This window comes from Mauremys mutica, chromosome 1 (genome assembly GCF_020497125.1).
Source record: "Mauremys mutica isolate MM-2020 ecotype Southern chromosome 1, ASM2049712v1, whole genome shotgun sequence".
Taxonomy (NCBI): Eukaryota; Metazoa; Chordata; order Testudines; family Geoemydidae; genus Mauremys; species Mauremys mutica.
In genome coordinates, this window is record NC_059072.1 from 102,315,997 (window position 1) to 102,337,032 (window position 21,036).

Genomic DNA, 21,036 nt, shown 5'->3' on the forward strand with positions numbered 1-21,036 from the left:
CGGGCTGAGGCATGTGCTGGCCACGGCTTCCCATTGGCCTGGAGCAGCGAACCATGGCCAGTGGGAGCCGTGATCAGCCGAACCTGCGGACACGGCAGGTAAGCAAACTGGCCCGGCCCAGCCTGCCAGGGGGCTTACCCTGGCGAGCCGTGTGCCAGAGGTTGCCGACCTCTGCTCTAGAGGCTCTGATCGGGGCCTCAGTTGTGCTATGCAAGGTACATACATACGTGTAATTTAAAATGCCTGAGTCTCTGTTCCGAAGAGCTTACACTCTTACAGCCTAATCCTACAAACATTTAAGCACAGAAGCAATTAAAGATAAGCATGTAAATAGTTACAGAAGTAGGGCCCATATGTTAAGACAATAAATGGAGAAAAACAGATGAATCAGGGAGGAGTGTGGGAAGAACAAGGTAAACAGTTACATGATTGTGTTTGGTATAAGAAGCAACAGTCACTTAGGCCTGGTCTACACTTAAAAGTTTTACTGATATAACTATTTTAGTTGGTGATGTGGTGTTTCTTATACTCAAACTGTTATGCCTGTAAAAGCCCAAGTGTGAACATAGTTATATTTGTAAAAAGGTGATTTAGACCTTGATAATTATTCCTCTTTCCATATGGTAATAGCCATATCATTGTAAAGCACCTTTATACCAACATAAGTGTGTCCACACCTTGGTGTCGTACCACTTTAACAATACAGGTATAGGTAAAGCAATACAACTTTTTCATGAACATAAGCCAATGGGACCTGATCTAAAGACCACTGAAATCCAAGTCCATGAGACTCTCTCTATTGACTTCAGTGGGATTTGGATGAGGGGCAAGATTTTTAAAGGTATACAGTAACTCCTCACTTAAAGTCATCCCAGTTAACATTGTTTCATTATTAGGTTGCTGATCTATTAGAGAACATACTTGTTTAAAGTCATGCAATGTTCTGTTATAAGGTTGTTTGGCTCACCCCGCTCTGCCCGCCTGCCTGGCATTCCAGCTGGGGAGTTAGGTCGGGCAGGGCTGGTGCAAGGATGTTTTGCGCCCTAGGCAAAACTTCCACCTTGTGCCCCCCCCACTTCCTGGCAAGAGCACCAAGCGGGCGGAATGGGGTAAGCCCCCGGACCCTGACCCCACTATGTCCCTGCCTCAACCAAGCTTCACATTCATAATTGGTGGGCACGCTACTACATTGTTTGTTTTAAATTATTTAAAACGTATACTGTATATGTATATAATGTCCTTTGTCTGTTGAAAAAAAATGTCCCTGGAACCTAATCCCCCGCCCCCTTTACATTAATTCTTATGGGGAAATTGGATTCACTTAACATTGTTTCGCTTAAAGTAGCATTTTTCAGGAACATGACTACTACATTAAGCGAGGAATTGCTGTATAGGCATCTAAAGATGCAGATAGGCATGCAGTGGCATTTTCAAAAATACCGGAGTTAGGTGCCTTGGAAAATCCTGCTAGGTGTCTATCTGCATCTTTAGGCACCTAAATACCTTTGAAGTTCCGGCCCAAGGCCCTTAATGGCTTATCTTTCTTGTGTCTTTTGATGTCATAATTTACACCAGCTTTCCAGTTTTCACCATGGCCTCAAACTAGCAAACACTTACACATGTGAGTAATTTTATGTGTGTACAGTAGTCTCGTGAAACTACTCGTGTCCATAAAGGTATGTAAGTATTTGCAGGATTGGGGCCATAGTCTTCCAGCCTAAACAAGATTTGAAATATATACATAAAAAGCAGGGGAGGGGAAAAAAATTACAATCTCTCTTGCCCCACACTGTCTTTTAGGTCCTATTTACACACTATAAAGGAAAAGAGGGGAACAAATCAATTTCTCCCCTTTGCCAGTCACTTTTAACCTTCTAGGAACTAAATCAAGATAATTATTCTACTAAATAGTCAGATGTTAAATATTAATAAAGTCAAAACTAGGAGTAATTAGCCTTTTACTGAACTGTAATTGAATAATGAAAGTAGAAAATAAAATATAATATTTTAAGGCATTTCACACACATGCCTTCCCATCCCTTTCTGATATAATGACATTTATCCCCCATCTAGTTTAATTGTGAGAAAGAGAGAAACATTTCCATAAAAATTGCTTCAGTCTTGGGTCAGTAACCCAACACATAAACAAAGAAGACATTTAAAAGATATCCACTAGAAGACCCAGCAATGAAAATATCAGATTCTGGGCTTTCTAAACAGAGTATAAACACTGCAGGACCCCAGCTCTTAAATGAGGTCAGACTCTCTCTAGAATGATCCTTGAACCACGTTGTGCTCTTTGGGCCCAAATTGTGCTATCACGGTACAGGCAAAACTCCCAATACCCGAGAGAGTTTTACCAGGATAAGCAGGGCACTCCCCAGGGGCGGCTTGTTTAACCCCTGTACTCTGCAGTCCTGCAGAAGCGGGACTCGCGAGAAGCATGAACGACATAAGCAGAGCGGTCCTGCCTCCCCGGCATCCAACGGGCTCTGTCGTGCTGTGGAGAACAGCCAGGTGGGGCCCTGCTGCCTGCAACACGTGTTTCCTTCCTCCCGCCGGGGGCAAGCAGCCACCCCAGCCTCTGCTCTGGGACGAGACCAACTTCCCTGCCTCACTCTCCTCGGCAGGGGAGCAGGATCCTTCTCCTTTTCGTGGAGATGCCAGCGCAGTGCCCTTCCCTGCCCTCCCCCCCGCCAGCTTCTAAAACCTCAGCCCCTCGCCCCGCTGCACCCTCCACCTTACCCCAGCCGCCCGGGATCCCCCCACTCCAGCCCTCACGCCCCCGCCCCACCTTTCTCCAGCCCTCAGCTCCCCTGGCAGCCTCCAATACTGCGTCGCAGCTCCCTCCAGCCCCAGCCCCCATTTCCGCTGCCCCTCGCCCGGGGGCTGCTGCCTCGGAGCCCTGCGGCTCTGCCACCTGGGGGCAAGCCCCGGCCCCGGCCCCTCCCCTCGAGCGAGCGGGGCGGGGGGCTCCCACCTGATGTAGGGGACGAGCGGCTCCACGTGCCCCCCCAGCACGGCGATCACATAGGAGATGATGAAGGCGGCCGAGGACCAGCAGACGAGCAGCGCGGGGATGAAGGCCACTCCCGGCATGAAGCACAGCATCCTGCCCGGGGGGTCCGCGGCCGCAGCCCACCCCGGCCGGGCACGGGAGGCGCCGGGCGGGCGGGCGGGCGGGGAGGAGGAGGAGGAGCGGGCTCTGTTACGGAGCCAGTGAAGTCACAAAGCGGATGGGACAAGGCTCAGCGGAGGAGCCACGACCGGCTGCCAGCCCCCCGCTCTCCAGAGACACCCCGAGAGAGGGTCTCCCAGCCCGGCCAGAACTGCGCGGTCTGTCCCCGCCACACACACACTGGGCTAGTCCTCTTCTTCCCCACACAGGGCTGGCCCCCTCCCCCGTCCCCTCACACACACAGGGCTATTCCCTTCTCTCCCACACACAGGTCATCTCTCTCTTCCACACACACACACACACACCGGGCTATTTCTCCTCACAGGCACAGCACACACAGGGCTGCCTCCCCCACACACTCCGCGTGTCTCCCCCCACACTGTCCCCTCTAACATGCAGGCAGGCACACAGGTCTATCCATTCGCACAGCCAGGCTTAGCCAGCTAGTCCTTTCTCCCCTTGCACCCTCTAAAAGTAAGCCCCTTCTGGGAATTTTCTCTCTCCACCCCCTGCTGACGTGGGTCTTCCTCTCTCTCTTTTATGATTTATTGGGTAATATTGTAAAGCAGCTAGTAGTTTCATCCCCTGCCCCCAAGTTCACACAGAGACTTCTCCCATGGATTTGTTCACAGCCACTGTACAGTACTCCAATGGCAAGGTCCCCTTTCGCTTTCGTTTCTGCACTTGGATATTGCTGCTCCTCGCTTCCCCTTTTGTTTCCTGCACGGAGGAATTCAGGGTTAGCTGGCCTGAGCCAGCAAACCCTGACTCCCAGACTGACTGCAGCAAAGTTAATTTTAGCATTTTTTTGGTAGGCCTGCTAAATGCCCCTATCGCTAGCCACCATTATCACCCCACTAAGCACAGAGCTGGTAGAAGGAGATGAGGAGAGTAGCGAGATAATTCTTTGGGACACATCCAAATGGTAACATTTATTTTACATAAAAGGAGAGGGGAAAAGAGAGAAACACCTTAGATCTCTTCCCTTCCAGCTACCTTTCAGCTTCATAGTACAATCTTGTTATATAACCAACTTGAGTGATCTAGTTTCTAATTATTTCCCTTCTGTTAGCCCAGGGGTTCTCAAACTGGGGGGCGGGACTCCTCAGGGGGTCGTGTGGTTATTACATGGGGGGTTGTGAGCTGTCAGCCTCCACCCCAAACCCTGCTTTGTCTCCAGCATTTATAATGGTGTTAAATATATAAAAAAGTGTTTTTAATGTATAAGAGGGGGGTCACACTCAGAGGCTTGCTGTGTGAAAGGGGTCACCAGTACAGAAGTCTGAGAACCCCTGTGTTAGCCTATTGTGATGGAAAGCAGCCACACCATCTAACAACAGGCCAGTTGCTGTAATGCTCACCATCCACATCTGTGCTCTACTAACTCATGTGATGCTAAGGAACCCTGGCTGGGTTGAGTAAAAGTTCCCTCAGCTGAGCCTAAGGCTAGCTAGCTCAGGCTGGGAAATGAGCCAGCTGGGCTGCAGCAGAATCACCTGATTAAGAGCTGCATTTAAGAGCTGCAACTCAATACTTGCATCCGACGAAGTGGGCATTCACCCACGAAAGCTCATGCTGCAAAACGTCTGTTAGTCTATAAGGTGCCACAGGATTCTTTGCTGCTTTTACCAACTCAATACTTATGCCCCACTGCTGTAATCAACACTACTGTGTTCCTTGTTCCCAGTTTTGGTCCTGCCTTGTTCTTGTCCAGCTCTGGTCTGCTCCAGCCCTGTACTTTTCTCTAGTTTCTGACTCCACCTCTGAACTTTGGTGCTGACTCCCACTTCATTTTTCTGACTAACTGCTAGGTCAGATGGCCCATATCATGATCTCTGCCAAGGTTGGCCTTACCATGAGGTAAACTAAGGCCTGGTCTACACTGGGGGGGGGGTGTCGATCTAAGGTATGCAACTTCAGCTACGCGAATAGCGTAGCTGAAGTCGAAGTACCTTAGTTCGAATTACTTACCCGTCCTCACGGCGCGGGATCGACGTCTGCGGCTCCCCCGTCAACTCCGCCACCGCCGTTCGCGGTGGTGGAGTTCCGGAGTTGACGGGAGCGCGTTCGGAGAACTCCGAGAAATCGATTGCTACCCGCTGATATGGCGGGTAGTGAAGACATACCCTAAGGCACCTGCCTCAGGTACCAAACTGAGAGGGGGGGACCCAGAGTGTAGAAAACTGTGTCTGCAGCTGGTGCATATGTATTCTCTCTGCTCTAGATGCACAGAGATGGTGAAGTGCTGTGCTGGAGGAAGAAGGGCACAAGAGACAACAGGCAGGGAGGAGAAAAGATGAGAGGGAATAACAGAAAGCAGCAGGAGCTGCAGGGAGAGAGAGGAGGAGCCTCTTATGTACCTCTCTAGCACCCCCAGGAGCCTGGACTGATTAACACCAGCTTCTCAGGGAGCTTCCTGTTTCCTGCTGCTTCCCTGAACCCACTTGAGGAGAACAGGCAGTCAGCTGATGTAGTAGGAGCCTGTTAGGCCCTTAAGACGCTGATATCTTCCCTCACTCAGGCCCTGCTACCAGCCTGCTTATTTGTCCCCTCCGACTGAGTGTTGAGAGCCGCTATAGCTGGCACAGAACAGCAGTCATGAGTGAAAGAAGAAAACGCCCCTCTGGGGCAGCATTCAGAAAAAGAAAGAAAGCAAAGGAAGCTTTTCTATCTAAGCAGGAAGGAGCTCTCCTGAGATACATAGACACAAATGTTCAGGTGAACCTTCTGGCCCCAGTGAGGATGTGAGTGGTGAGGAGATGCCTGATCTTCCAGTTAGTCAGAGTGCAGGTGATCTGGCAGCTACTGCAGCATCCATAGCTCCATCTCAAATGGATGTAACCATGCGCATTCCTGAAGAAAAGTATAGATCAGAGAAGAGTGTGGTGGAGGCGCAACAAACAGCTGCTGCTGAGTTTAGTTCCTTAAGTCTAGATGATCCAGGACTGTGGACCCACTTGAGCAGTAGCCTGAGGGACTTCCTCGTACTGCATGGGCCACAGCAAGTGAAAAACTTCATGATCCCCAAAGACAATGAAAACAGAAGTTTCCATCCAACACATTACTGGCATGAAATCCCCAATGGTGACAAAGTGGAGAGGCCATGGCTTATGTACTCAAAAACCCAGAATGCTGCATACTGTTTTTGTTGCAAACTCTTCCAGTCTAATGTTCCAGCCACATTGGGTTCTACAGGAACAAAGAACTGGAAAAATCTGGCTAGAAATCTGGCATGCCATGATAAGGCAGCAAATCACCAGAGAGTATTCCATGGGTGGAAAGATCTTGAGATAAGACTAAGATTAAAGGCCACCACAGATGATCAGCATCAAGAGAAGATTGCATCAGAGTCTCTTTACCAACAAAATGTTCTGAAAAGGCTCATTGCCATTGTGAGAATGCTTGATACCCAAAAACCTAGCACTGTGTGGCACTTCAGATCAGCTGTATGTGCCAAACAATGGAAACTTCCTTATAATTGTGGAGCTGATGGCTGAGTTTGATGCTGTACTCCAGGAGCATCTATGAAGAGTCACCACCCAAGAAATGTACACACACCACTACCTTGGAAAAACAATTCAAAATGAGACCATACAGTTACTAGCAATAAAAGTCAAACAGAAGATTGTGGCAGATCTGAAGTCTGGAAGATATTACTCCGTTATTCTGGACTGCACACCTGACATCAGCCATACGGAACAAATTACTTTAATGGTGCGTTTTGTAAGAACAAGGGAACCTAGTGAAAATGTCCCTGCAATGGTGACTGTCAGAGAGCATTTTCTATAATTTATTGACACTGATGATGCTACAGGAGCTGGTATGACAAACGTGCTTCTTAAAAAGCTGGAAGATACGGGAATTGTGATAGCTGACATGAGAAGTCAGGGCTATGATAATAGTGCCAACATGAGAGGAGAGAACAGAGTAGTGCAGACACGGATCTGAGAGTTAAACCCTCAAGCATTTTTTGTCCCATGCAGTTCTCATTCATTGAACTTGGTGGTCAGTGATGCAGTTCAGCTTCTAATGACACTGCTGATTTTTTTTATGTAATTCAAAGCATTTATGTATTTTTCTCTGCATCAACTCATTGATGGCAAATTTTGAAGCAACATCTAAGTACATCCTCTCTGACACTGAAACCACTGAGTACCACACAATGGGAAAGTTGAGTGGAGGCGATAAAGCCTATCAAACACCAAATTGGGAAGATAGATGATGCCATAGTTGCCATTATGGAGGATAATGCTATGACAGGAACTGTTCATGGGAGAACAGTGGCAGAGGGAAATGGAATCACCAGAAATATACATAACTTCAAATTTCTGTGTGGCTTAGTGTTGTGGCATGGCATACTGTTTGAAATAAAGGTTGTAAGCAAGAGACTCCAAGGTGTTGACCTTGATATATCTGGAGCAATGGAACAACTGAACAAAGCAAAGTCATACCTACAGTCTTACCGGTCAGATGAGGGAATTCAAAACATTCTGAAGAGTGCACAGAAGTTGGCAGAGGAACTTCACACTGAAGCTATTTTCCCACCCATTCAAGAATACAAGAGTCACCGAAGAAGAAGACATTTTGATTACAAGGCACAGGATAACCCCATAAGAGACCCCAAACAATAATTCAAAGTTGAGTTCTTTAACCAGGTGCTAAATTGTGCAATACAATAAGTTGAAGAACATTTCATGCAGCTCAAGGAACACAGCAGTATATTGGGGATGTTGTATGATATTCCAAAACTCCTCACTATACCTGAAGAAGACCTACGTCAGCAATGCAGGGCACTAGAGACAGTGTTGACACATAATGACATGCACAATATTGATGCGAGTGATGAACTGAAAGCCCTTTCAAGATACATTTCAACAGGATCAACTCCAAAGGCTGTTCTGAAATACCGGTATATATGCACAAATAAGATGACCACCCTCTTTACAAATGCTTTTGTTGCTCTGCACATACTTCTAACACTTCCTATAACAGTTGCCAGTGGAGAATGCAGCTTCTCCAAGCTGAAGTTAATAAAAACACATCTACGCTCCACAATGACACAGGAGAGGCTGGTCGGCCTTGCAACCATCTCAATAGAGCATGAGCTGGCCCAGACTGTGGACCTTCAGCAGGAAGCAGTTCAAATCTTTGCAACCAAGAAGGCATGGAAAGCACCACTTTGATTATTCAGACAGATAAAAATGCCAGTATTTACTATGCAGACAAGAAAAGTTACATTTGCTGTTCAGGCGTTTGAAAGTTAAGTGTTACTTAAAATTTTTGAACAAGGCATTTTAAGTTGTTGGTTCTCCCTTATTGGGGTAGGTAAAAGACGGTTACTCACCGTAGTAACTGGTGTTCTTCGAGATGTGTTGTTCCTATCCATTCCATGTAGGTGTGCGCGCTGTGCGTGCACGGGTCTCCGGAACTTTTTTACCCCAGCAACTCCGGCGGGCCAGCTGGGCGCCCCCTGGAGTGGCGCCGCTATGGCGTCTGTCATATACCCCAGCCGGCCCGTCCGCTCCTCAGTTCCTTCTTGCCAGCTACTCCGACAGTGGGGAAGGAGGGTGGGTCTGGAATGGATAGGAGCAACACATCTCGAAGAACACCAGTTACTACGGTGAGTAACCGTCTTTTCTTCTTTGAGTGATTGCTCCTATGCATTCCATGTAGGTGATTCCCAAGCCTTACCTAGGCGGTGGGGTCGGAGTGAGACGTGGCAGAGTGTAAAACTGCGGAGCCGAAGGCTGCATCGTCTCTGGATTGCTGCACCAACGCGTAGTGGGAAGCGAAGGTGTGGACAGAGGACCAGGTGGCCGCTCTACAGATGTCCTGGATGGGAACATGGGCCAGGAAGGCGGCAGACGAGGCTTGCGCTCTTGTAGAGTGGGCCGTCAGGCGACTAGATGGTACACGAGCAAGCTCGTAGCATGTTCGAATACATGCCGTCACCCAAGAGGAAATCCTTTGCGAGGAGACCGGCTCGCCCTTCATACGCTCCACCATCGCGACGAAGAGCTGGGTGGAACGCCGAAAGGGCTTCGTGCGCTCTATATAAAAGGCGAGGGCCCTGCGGACGTCCAGGGTGTGAAGCTGCTGCTCCCGAGGCGAGGCGTATGGCTTTGGGTAGAAGACCGGGAGGAAGATGTCCTGGTTAATATGGAAGGCCGAAACGACCTTAGGGAGGAAGGCCGGGTGCGGTCGAAGCTGTACCTTGTCTGCGTGGAAGACGGTATACGGGGGGCCAACGGTTAAGGCACTGAGCTCGGATACTCGTCTCGCAGATGTTATAGCGACGAGGAAGGCCGTCTTCCACGATAGGTAGAGTAGGGAGCAGGTCGCCATAGGCTCAAACGGCGGACCCATAAGCCTGGCCAGAACCAGGTTCAAATCCCAGACCGGTGTAGGGCGCCGTATTGGCGGGTACAAACGGTCCAGGCCCTTAAGGAAGCGAGAGACCATCTGGGTGGAGAAGATGGAGCGGCCTTCAACCGGTGGACAAAACGCAGATACGGCTGCCAGGTGCACTCTCAAGGAGGAAACTGCGAGGCCCTGCTCCTTAAGGGACCAGAGGTAGTCCAGGATAATCGGAATAGGGACGAGAAAGGGATTAAGGCCTTTCTGGTTGCACCAGATAGCGAAACGCTTCCATTTCGTGAGGTAGGTGGAGCGCGTTGAAGGCTTCCTGCTTTCAGTTAGGACTCGCTGCACCGCCTGCGAACAGTCATGCTCCGCATGAGTCAACCAGTCAGGTACCAGGCTGTAAGATGTAGGGAGCGGAGGTCCGGGTGGCGAAGCCGGCCGAAGTCCTGCGTGATGAGATCCGGCCACAATGGAAGAGGAATGGGTTCTCGGACGGAGAGCTCGAGCAGCAGGGTGTACCAATGCTGTCTCGGCCAGGCCGGAGTGATCAGGATGAGGCGGGCCCTGTCCCTCCGAAGCTTGAGTAGCACCCGATGAACGAGTGGGAACGGAGGGAAGGCGTAGAGGAGGTGATCCTTCCAGGAGCAGAGGAACGCGTCCGACAGGGAGCCGCGGGAGCGTCCCTGGTAGGAGCAGAACTGGTTGCACTTCCTGTTGTCCTCGGAGGCAAACAGATCTAGTTGGGGAAATCCCCACCTCCGGAAGATCATATGCACCACGTCTGGGCGAAGGGACCACTCGTGGGTAAGGAAGGACCTGCTGAGGCGGTCGGCTAGCGTGTTCTGTATGCCCGGAAGAAACGACGCTGCCAGATGAATTGAGTGGGCTACACAAAAGTCCCACAGGTGAAGCGCTTCCGTGCAAAGCAGGGAGGAGCGGGCGCCGCCCTGCTTGTTGACGTAGAACATCGCCATCGTATTGTCCGTCAGTACTGTGACATAGCGCCCGCGGAGATGGGCCTGAAAAGCTTGGCACGCTAATCGTATCGCCCGGAGCTCCCGGACGTTGATGTGCAGGGAGAGCTCCGGAGGCGACCAGAGGCCTTGGGTGTGAAGGTCGCCAATGTGTGCCCCCCATCCCATGTCCGAGGCATCCGTGGTCAAGGTGATGGAGGGGCACGGTGGGCGAAATGGTACTCCTGCACAGACGACCTGAGGGGCTAGCCACCAACTGAGTGTATCGAGGGTAGGCCTCGGGACAGTGACGATCAAGTCCATGGGGTCGCGATGCGGGTGGTACACGGAGGCCAGCCAAGTCTGGAACGGGTGAAGGTGTAACCTGGCGTAAGCGGTCACGAAAGTGCAAGACGCCATGTGGCCCAGGAGCCGAAGGCAGGACCGCGCCGTCGTCGTGGGAAAGGATTTGAGATCCCGGATGTAGGCCACCAGCGCCTGGTGCCGAGTGTGCGGTAGGCAGGCCCTGGCCAATTGGGAATCCAGGACTGCTCCGATAAACTCCACCCTTTGAGCTGGAGTTAAAATGGACTTCTCGAAGTTTACGAGAAGGCCCAGTTCTCGAAAAAGGGCCAAAATATCGGTCACTTGGTCCGCTACCAGCTGACGTGACGGGCCGCGAATCAACCAGTCGTCGAGGTACGGATATACGTGCACCCGACGACGACGGAGGGCTGCGGCAACAACTGCCATACATTTGGTGAAGACCCTCGGGGCGGTGGAGAGGCCGAAGGGAAGCACCGCAAACTGGTAGTGCCTGTCGTTGACCATGAAGCGGAGATACCAACGATGGGGAGGATAGATCGCGACATGGAAATATGCGTCCTTCATGTCGAGGGCGGCAAACCAGTCTCCTGGATCCAAGGAGGGAATGATGGTCCCCAGGGTTACCATGCGGAACTTGAGTTTTAGCAGGTACCGGTTAAGCTTCCGGAGGTCTAGGATCGGACGAAGACCTCCTTTTGCCTTGGGGATGAGGAAATATCGGGAATAAAAACCCCTGCCCCGCCGGTCGGGCGGTACCTCCTCTATGGCACCCAAACTCAGCAGAGTCTCGACCTCTTGTAGGAGGAACTGCTCGTGAGAGGGGTCCCTGAAGAGTGACAGGGAGGGTGGATGGGAGGGAGGGGGCGAGACAAACTGAAGGCGGTACCCGGATTGGACCGTACGCAGGACCCAGCTGTCCGACGTTATGCGGGACCATGCCGGGAGGAAATGGGAGAGGCAGTCGGAAAACAACGGGGAAGGATCCATTGGAGAGACTGATGAGCCGTCCTCGGGCGTCCCATCAAAACGCCTGCTTAGGCCCTTGAGGGGCCTTAGAGGACGCCTGGGACTGGTTGCGCCTGCTGCCTGATGGTCGGCGGCGAGTCAGGTTGTTCCGGCGGCTATTATAGGGCCGGGACCTGGCCTGAGTAAATGGCCGGGACGGCTGTCTGCGGAACGACTGCCTCTGGGTCGCCGGCGTGTGCATTCCCAGGGTTCGGATAGCAACGTGACCGTCCTTGAGGGTCTGTATCCGGGAGTCAGTCTTTTCGGAAAACAGCCCGAGTGTCTCAAATGGCAGATCCTGGAGGGTGTACTGCACTTCCGGGGCCAAGGTGGAGGACTGCAGCCAGGAAATGCGCCGCATAGTCACCCCGGAGGCGAGAGTGCGGGCTCCAGAGTCCGCCGAGTCCAGCGCGGCCTGGATGGAGGAGCGTGCGGACTTCTTACCGTCCTCGAGGAGGGTGCTGACCTCCTGGCGGGAGGCCGCTGGGACGAGTTCAGTAAATTTAGATTGCGAGAGCAGCATCTCGTAAGTGTACCTAGCAAGCAATGCCGACTGATTGGCAATGCGGAGCTGCAGGCCACCCGCCGAATAGACCTTGCGGCCCAAGAGGTCCATGCGCTTTGCATCCTTGGACTTGGGAGCTGCCGCCGGTTGACCGTGGCGCTCTCGGTCGTTCACTGACTGGACGACTAGGGAGTCCGGAGCCGGATGAGTATACAAGTACTCGTACCCCGTGGGGGGAACCGAGTACTTGCGCTCTACGCCTCGGGCAGTGGGCGGGATGGACGCCGGCGTTTGCCAGATGGTAGTGGCGTTACGCTGGATCGTGCGAATGAACGGGAGGGCCACTCGCACGGGGGCCTCGGACCCGATGACATTGGTGACCGGGTCATCATTTTCCACGACCTCTGCCACCGGGAGGTCTATGGCCTGCGCGACCCGACGGAGCAGGTCCTGATGCGCTCTCAAGTCGATCGGCGGGGGATCTGCCGTCGACGACCCTGCGACAGCCTCGTCAGGCGACGAGGATGAAGAGAGACCTGGGACCGTAGGTTCCGGTGGCGGCTCGTCCAGCGGTGGAGCAGGCGCGTTAGAGTCCGGCTGTACTGCAGCGAGCGGTAGAGAAGCCCCAGGCGTTGGCGATGGCGGGGGCCTACTGATAGTCGCTTCTGGCACGCGACGCTCAGAGCCCGGTGGCCACGAGGGCAAGGGCGGGCCCTGTGCCTCGTGCTGCGCCCACGGAACCCAGAATCCCCACTGTTGTGGACCATAGGTTTGTCCCGGGGTGTCCGTCCTGAGACCCGCTCCGCTGCAGACCTGAGAAGCGACGGAGGGCTGGCGTGACCACTGGGGGGCAGAGGCGCTTAAAGAGTGCCCTGTCAACGGCCGACGCTTGTCCGCTGGCGGTGCTGTGGGTCGATGCCTGTCGTCGTGGTACCGGGAGCACGACCGGGACCATCGGTCACATCGGTGCCTAGGCGGCGACCGGCTGTGGCTTCGGTGCTGGGAAGCGCTGCGGTCGTGGCGCCTGGAGTGGCTGCGGTCACGGTGCCTGGAGCGGCTGCAGTCACGGTGCCGAGAGCAGCTACGGTCACGGTGCTGGGAGAGACTGCGGTCGCCACGGTGCCGTGAGCGGTCCCGAGAGGCGGACCTCCGCCGGTACCGGCGACTGGGGCTTCGGGATCGGTACCGCGACACCGAGCGGTACCGTGAGTGAGACCGGTGCCGAGACGGTGAACGGTCCCGAGGCGTTGATCGGCGTCGGGATTTGGGTCGGCGGGACGGTGACCGGCTGCGAGAACGGGACCGAGAGCTGAAGTCCCTTGCACGCTGATCATCGACGCCTGGGCGCCTCATCATGGCCGGCTTCCCCGCGGAGGGTACAGCCCGCACCGGCGGTGCCGGGGGCCGGAGGCTCGGCGCCTCTGTCAAAGAGATAAGCTCCCTCGCCTGCGAGTATGTCTCGGGCGTAGTTGGGAGTCCAAGCTCGACCTCGGGCGGTGCCGGGGAGCAGGGGGGCGCCGGGCTCAACGGCTCTTCAGGTGCCGGAGCTGCCGGACCCGTGCACTGCGAGTGCACTACCACAGCCGGTGCCGCAGGTGTTGGCAGTGGCTGGGTGATCGGTCCCGAGGTTGAAATCTTAGCCATCGTTGGCGCTTTCTTCTTGCGCGCCGGAGACGGGGAGCGGTGCCGGGACGCTGGAGCCGGTTTCGACGGACGGGACGCTTCCGAGCTGTGTCGGCTCGGTGCCGCCGGTGCGCTGCGGACCGAGGACGATTTCGGCGCTGCTGGGATCGGTGCCGGTGGGCGCAGCGCCGACTCCATCAGGAGCTGCTTTAGCCTAGAGTCCCGCTCCTTCCGAGTCCGCGGCTTAAAAGCCGCACAAATGGGGCACTTATCTGTGCGATGAGATTCCCCCAGACAGCGAAGGCAGGAATCGTGAGCGTGCCCAACGGGCATCAGCCGCTGACAAGCCGAGCACGGCTTGAATCCCGGTGTCTGGGGCATGAGCCCACACTGGGTGAGGAAAAAGGAGGGGCGAACCCCCCTAATTCCTTAAACACTACTAGCTATCTAAACTATGACTAAACTGACTAACTATATTACACAAAATCGGAGAAAAACTGCTAGGGGTGTGGAGGACTAAGGGAGCACTCCACAGTTCCAACTGCCGTCACGGGCGGGAAGAAGGAACTGAGGAGCGGACGGGCCGGCTGGGGTATATGACAGACACCATAGCGGCGCCACTCCAGGGGGCGCCCAGCTGGCCCGCCGGAGTTGCTGGGGTAAAAAAGTTCCGGAGAGCCGTGCACGCACGGCGCGCACACCTACATGGAATGCATAGGAGCAATCACTCGAAGAAGAACAGAGCAGTACCATGAGAGGAATAGAACAGGAAGAAGGCAGAATTGAACCTTTCAAAGTTTTGGCCCAAGTGATGGGTCATGGGAGTGTCATTTGAGCTCCCCTCCTCAGGTGCCAAAATGTTGTGGGCCAGCCCTGTCCCTGACAACATGTGGCAGAACACCCCAGGTTTGTGGCACTGCAGTGAGCTGCACTGCCCTGAGAATGCTTTTGCAAAGTATTTTGATCTGTGACCAGATTGTGTTGATTTATGAAAAAATCTTTTTCCAGGATATCTGTGCAAAGAAAAGGGCTGGATATTTTGTCTAAAAATATTAAAGCTGAGATTTGTATTCTCCTTTCTAGTTCCCTACAGAGGGAAGCCCATGTCCACAGGCTTTGTGTATTCATCTTCACTAGGAAAAAAAGCGAACTCATGTTAGCTAACACATGGTAAATTCCTAGTGAATGTGTCATTTTAACAGAAATTCAGAACACACATTTTTGCTAAGTGAAAGCAAGCCATAAGAAGTCCAAAAACCAGGTCTGGACACAAGGGGTATGTTTACATTGCAATGTAAATTCCGAGTTCGTGGGACTTGAGTCATCTGACCCTGGGTTAGAGAACCCAGGGCTTAAGCATTAACACAGGTTGTTAACCCTAGGTTAAAATTTTTCTAATCCAGGCTTGAATGTGGTTTACCCCAAGGTGGTGGGCATAAAAGACCATCCTGTAGAACAGTGGTTTTCAAACTTTTTTTCTGGTGACCCAGTTGAAGAAAATTATTGATGCCCGTGACCCAACGGAGCAGGGGATGAGCGGTTTGGGGTGTGGGAGGGGCTCAGGGTTGGGGCAGAGGGTTGTGTGCAGGGCTGAAGGATGGGGCCAGGAATGAGGGGTTCAGGGTGTGGGAGGGGCCTCTGGGCTGGGGCAGGAGGCTGGGGTGTCAGGGATCTGGGCTGGAGCTGTGGGATGGGGATGAGGGGTTTGGGATGAAGGAGGGGGCTTTAGGTTTGAGGGGGCTCAGGGCTGGGGCAGGGGATTGAGGTGCTGGAGGGGGGTCAGGGCTCTTGGCTGGAGGTGCAGGCTCTGGAGTGGGGGCCAGGGATGAGAGGTTTGATGTGCAGGAAGGGGCTCCAGGTTTGGGGGGGTGGGCAGGGGATTGGGGCATGGGGTTGAGGCACAGGCTTACCTCAGGCAGCTCCTGGTCAGCGGTGCAGCGGGGGTGCTAAGGCAGGCTTCCTGCCTGTCCTGGTACCGCGGACCATGCTGCGCCCTGGAAGCCGCCAGCAGCAGGTCCAGCTCTTAGGCGGAGGCGCACAAGCAGCCCCACGTGGCCCTCACCCGCAGGCACCGCCCCCCCCCCCATCTCCTACTGGCCGGTTTCTGGCCAATGGGAGTGCAGAGTCAGTGCTCCGGGCAGGAGCAGAACGGAGAGTCCCATGGTCCCCCCCGCTTAGGAGCTGTACCTGCTACTGGCTGCTTCTGGAGCACAGTGCGGTGTCAGAACAGGTAGGGACTAGCTTGCCTTAGCCAAGCAGCACCACCGATGGGACTTTTAATGGCCCGGTTGGCGGTGCTGACCAGATCTGCCGCGACCCAGTGCCTTACATTGCACGACCCAGTACTGGGTCACAACCCGCAGTTTGAAAACCACTGCTGTAGTAATTGCTGGCTTTGAGAGAATGTAGTTTCCTAACTGTGTCATTGATGGGACTCATGAGTACTTAAACTGCAAAGGGTACTACTCCATTGTTATGCAGGCCCTTGTGGACCACAGAAGGAGATTTATTAATGTCAACATGGGTTGGACTGGGGAAGTTCATGATGACAGAGTTTTTTGCCCATTGTAGTCTATATTTATGGACAGGCTCAGACACTATTCCCACCAAAAGATGCGGTCATAAATCTTGGTTTTTGAAACTGTATCCTGATTTAAGAGGCCCTGGCAAAAGAAGGTTTAATTACACTCTCAGCAGATGTAGAATGGTTGTTGAATGTGCTTTTGGCACTGTGAAATCCTGTTGGAGATGTCTACGGACCCATTTGGATTCCAGTGCCATCAATGCTGTCTGCCTTACTGTGGCTTGCTGTATTCTTTACAATCTTTGTGAAGCCAGAGGTGAGCCACTTTCTGCTGAATGGACCCATGACAACAAGGGGCCACTGAATTGGTACACTAAGTCAGAAAGTCCACCTAGCACATCTGGAGCTAGATGCACCTGGGCAATAGACGTCAGGGATGCTTTGTGCTCCCATGTTATGGACTTGCCTGGCCCAATGGAAGTGGGGGAAATAGTACCTATATGAATGTGTTTGTGCGAGATGGAGATGGGCTCATTGATTGTGGTGGGTTTCAATGCTTGGGGAGGTGGGTGTTGATTGCCATGCAATATACTTATAAATGTGGTGTGGATCATAGTGTGGATTGATGTAGATCAGCAGTTCTCAAACTATGGGGCGGGCCTGCTAAGGGAGATGTGGGAATTTGACAAGTATCCCTTTTCACATTGCCACCATTATTTCTGTGCTGCTGCTGACATGGTGCTGCCTTCAGAGCTGGGCGCTCAGCCGGCAGCCACTGCTCTCCACTTTGCCTTTGCAGCTGGATGGCAGCATGTACTTAGGGGGCATGTAAATGATTACAGACACAAAGAAAGGGGGATCGATCAAATAAGTTTGAGAACCACTGAGATAAACATATGGAGAAACAGTGTTTGCATACTAATTCCTAATTGTCCCTGACCATGTGTTCACCTTTATTATTTTAAATACAGATTGTATGATGTGATACAGTGATAAACTTTCTTGATTAATTAGAAAAACGTTTATTTATAAATATGTTTTGGAAAAATACAACATTCACCCACTGCCAGGCAGGCCAGCTGACAGTACCACACTAAAAACACCAGTAACAACAGTCTCTTAAAAAAAAAACCCAGAAAAACAAAGTGCATGAATAATGCAAACAGTGAAACCATGTGCAAGACAGAAACATCCTACCATTGCATGTCCCCTGCCTCTCGTTCTTTTTTTCTTTCTTTCCCCATTTGTTGTGCACTTGGTGCCCAGGTTGGGGAGGCAACCCCAGGAGAGGGGGTCAATATGGAGGGCTGCCTGGGATAAAGTTGCTCTGCTCAGCCACTCCTGGGGTTTGATTGCATGGGCAACCCAGCCATGGAGTTTTCCAAGCTGTTTCTGGACTGCATCACATCCTACCACTCAGGGGACTCAAGCCATGGTATGGATGATGCAGCAAGAGCCAATAATCTTGCAGCCATTAATGATAGCCTCTCAAACAGCTCTTTCTGCTGAGCTCTGAGCTCCTCCCTTAACTGCCATTCCTGTTCCAGGAGCTGTGAATCGAGTGCCTGCTCCCACGCTGAAACCACATCCTCAAGGTGTGCCACCAGCCTAAGTCTTTCTTCTTGTCTCCTTTAGCTGCAAGTCCCTTTCTCTTGGCACTGGACCAGACTGTTGGCCCTGTCCAGAACTTCAACCATAAGTTCATCATGGAAACGCTTCCTCTTGGAACAGTCCGTGAAGGTACATTGGGCCAGGCTTCTGCTGCGGTGTGGGCGAGCTGTGGAAGTATTGCAGCCAGTAGAGGGCCTGAACAGGACAAGACACAGAGGGCTATTATCTCAACTAGCTCAGTGCAGAGTACAGAAAAAATCCTTGTGGAATGTCAAGGACAAAATGTTACTTTTCCAAACTGAACTTCAGTATATTGTGAGAAAATAACATTTACTTTATAGTTTGTGGCTAGTAGGGAGAAGGCTCCAACCAGCAAGTAAAAGAAAGTCCTTAGAATAATAAGCAGTATTACTTGTAATGGGGAAGGACATATATAGGATGTAACTAATAAAATAAAGAGTTGCAGTAACAAGACAAAGAAAAACTGCCTTAAAAGAAACAGGCCTAAACCTTCCCTCTTGTTCTGCTGGTAAGCAGGGGGAGGGAAGAGAAGATCAGAAAGGAAGGCCTTTGAGGAAGAAAAGAAGCAAGAATAAACTGCTTCAGACTGGGTTTTTGCTAAAATTAGATGAAGGGTAGAAAGAGAGCCATAAATCTGAATGTTCTTTGTCAGACCCTACCTGATCATGCTGGAGTACACCAGAATGAGACGGTCATCCTTAGGTCTGGCCTCTTTGTACGTATATTGATCGCATGCTTATGAATACTTTGTTACTGTATTGGCTGTAGTGACTGCTTATTTTTAGGCTGTTAGACATGTTTAGAGTTATTGCATAATGTACCATTTGGCCTTTGGACTGAATAAGGAATTTATGGTTAAACTGGTGATTTCCCATATTAATAATTTTCAAATATTAGTTCCAACATGTATTATAAATACTAATGTGTTGAGGAACCTGGTTACAACACAGAAATACTCTGGTATAGTTAAAACACAGTCGCTTTCCCCAGCATTTTAAAAACTTCCATTCAGTGTTGTAAAGCTGGCATCCTCAGTCCTACAATGATATGGCAATGGTGATGTCATCACCATGGTAACGCTACATTGCATTTTGTACATCATTGTTTGGAGGAAGGCTGGTAATAGGGCTAAACTGTTAGAAGTTTATTCAGAGGTGGTTGGCCCGAGGCCACAAATGTTGAGTTTGGCTATGAATTCAGAGGGGGGATATTCAGAGGAGGAGTACTGGATATTGCCTTTACTCAGAACTCCTGCAGAAACCCAGTCAGGTGAAAGCACTTTGTACAAGGCCTGGTTTGAAAGCCCAAGGACTGATGGCTGAAAAATCCAACATACTGAAAACACAAACATCTCTAAGTGTTGATGGACTGAAGAGAGTTTCTATTAAATCTAGACAGACTGTTAAGATAAGGTTTGCATATTTTATTTATCTGAAATTTGTATCTATCAAATCTAGACCTTTCCTATTATGCCTATGATAGTAGTTAAGCACTGGCTGGGTGGGGGGAATTTGGACTGCATATATTACAATAGATTTTTCAGCTGCTCCCTGTTTCCTGAGTGCAGCTGAGACAGAAAGTGCAAAGGAACCAGTTACAGCTGCATGGATTCTAGGGCTGGCTTGATGCAAAGTCTTGGCCCTATTTTAATTTAGAGCAACATAGGAACTGCTCTAAAGTACACAAAATGGTAGCAACCCCAAGGGGTTGTCCACCATCTGGGGATTGCTAGACTACAGTGTGCTGTGGCCAATGCCTTCTTTGCCTCTAGACTGAGGCTGGGAAGTGGTGTGTATGAACCATATATTGCTACCAGAGTGATTCCCAGCAAAGGAGATCTGGTGGCTTCCATTCAGGCTCTGCCCAGGGGCTGGGTGTCAGTCAGAATCTGTCCCATTATTTGTTTTTGGTATTGTTTATAAATACTGATGTAAAGAAATCTGCTATGATTTCTGTTATTCACCAAATAATTTCTCATAAATAAAGGTATACAAAGGTTTTTGTTTTGCTTGTATGATATGCAAAGAAGTTCTGTAAGGGCATTTCATTAGATACATTTTAACTTTTATGGTTTTGCTGGAGCCTCCCTGGAAGACTGAAGAACTAGTAGGATTATATCATCACAGGAAATGAGAAATGGAGACCAGAATTGTAGATTGAAGGAGGGAGGGGGAGGGATTTTAGTCAAACTATTCATAACCTTGTGTTCTGTTAATATCATTTTAAACCAAACACATGACCAACACCTGGAGGAAAAGCTCTTTGTTAATGATTCAGAATACCTGTCCTTTAACTGAGGACTGAGAGAATGGTCTCACTCCAATTCTCCAATCCTTTAAGGAGTCCTCCAGCAAAAACAGGGAAATGAGTTTTTGTTTTTTTTATTTAAAAGGCAAAAAGAAAACACCTTTCAGGCCTGCTTTGAACACCTCACAGAAGGGGATGGGGGAATCATTTTTTCCCCTTTGCATGTTACCTTTAAGACCCTTTCACTTTTCCATGACTCTACCACCTTTAACATTCCTTTAATCAGCAACATTTTTTCTAATTAAAAAAACAAGCATTTCACCCTTAACAATTGATTACATAACCAGTGGAGCTTTTGCACTCAGATGTATACTTGAAAACCTGTAGATCTGAGCAGTTCTGTAGAAACAATGAAGTACTGAGAAGACTCTGCATCATGTGGTTTGGATCATTGTAGCCATCATTACCATGTATACAATGTAGCTTTAACCATTAGCAGGAGAGGTTCTTTTAAGCCATATTAGGGCCAAACCTGTGAAACTGGTTATGGGTCAAAATGCCTCTGGCCAAAGATCCGCACCCCAACCTGAGCCAGCGGAGCAGAATTTCTTATAGAAGGATTTCATCCACATGCTCCTTTCTTCTTATCAGATGGGAGCTGTGAATGGAGTCTGGCAGC

At 51.0% G+C, this 21,036-nt stretch overlaps 2 protein-coding genes across 4 annotated transcripts in view; one reads left to right on the top strand and one right to left on the bottom strand.

Moving 5' to 3' along the window:
• DRAM1 (DNA damage regulated autophagy modulator 1) overlaps positions 1-3,418 on the bottom strand; it is a 28,148-nt gene extending 24,730 nt beyond the window's left edge. The window contains exon 1 of one of the 3 annotated variants that reach the window (XM_044988437.1): positions 2,981-3,418. In XM_044988437.1, the coding sequence (XP_044844372.1) occupies positions 2,981-3,111 (131 nt within the window). In that variant the 5' untranslated portion in view covers positions 3,112-3,418. Of the gene's footprint in view, positions 1-2,794; positions 2,822-2,980 lie in introns of those variants that run through there. The other 2 variants (XM_044988429.1, XM_044988445.1) reach the window with 2 other exon arrangements.
• The window catches only part of GNPTAB (N-acetylglucosamine-1-phosphate transferase subunits alpha and beta), a 93,528-nt gene continuing 75,717 nt past the window's right edge, over positions 3,226-21,036 (top strand). Inside the window, exons 1-2 of the mRNA XM_044988333.1 lie at positions 3,226-3,989; positions 18,114-18,218. Coding sequence (XP_044844268.1) covers positions 3,795-3,989; positions 18,114-18,218 — 300 coding nt within the window. The 5' untranslated portion in view covers positions 3,226-3,794. The remainder of the gene's footprint in view (positions 3,990-18,113; positions 18,219-21,036) is intronic.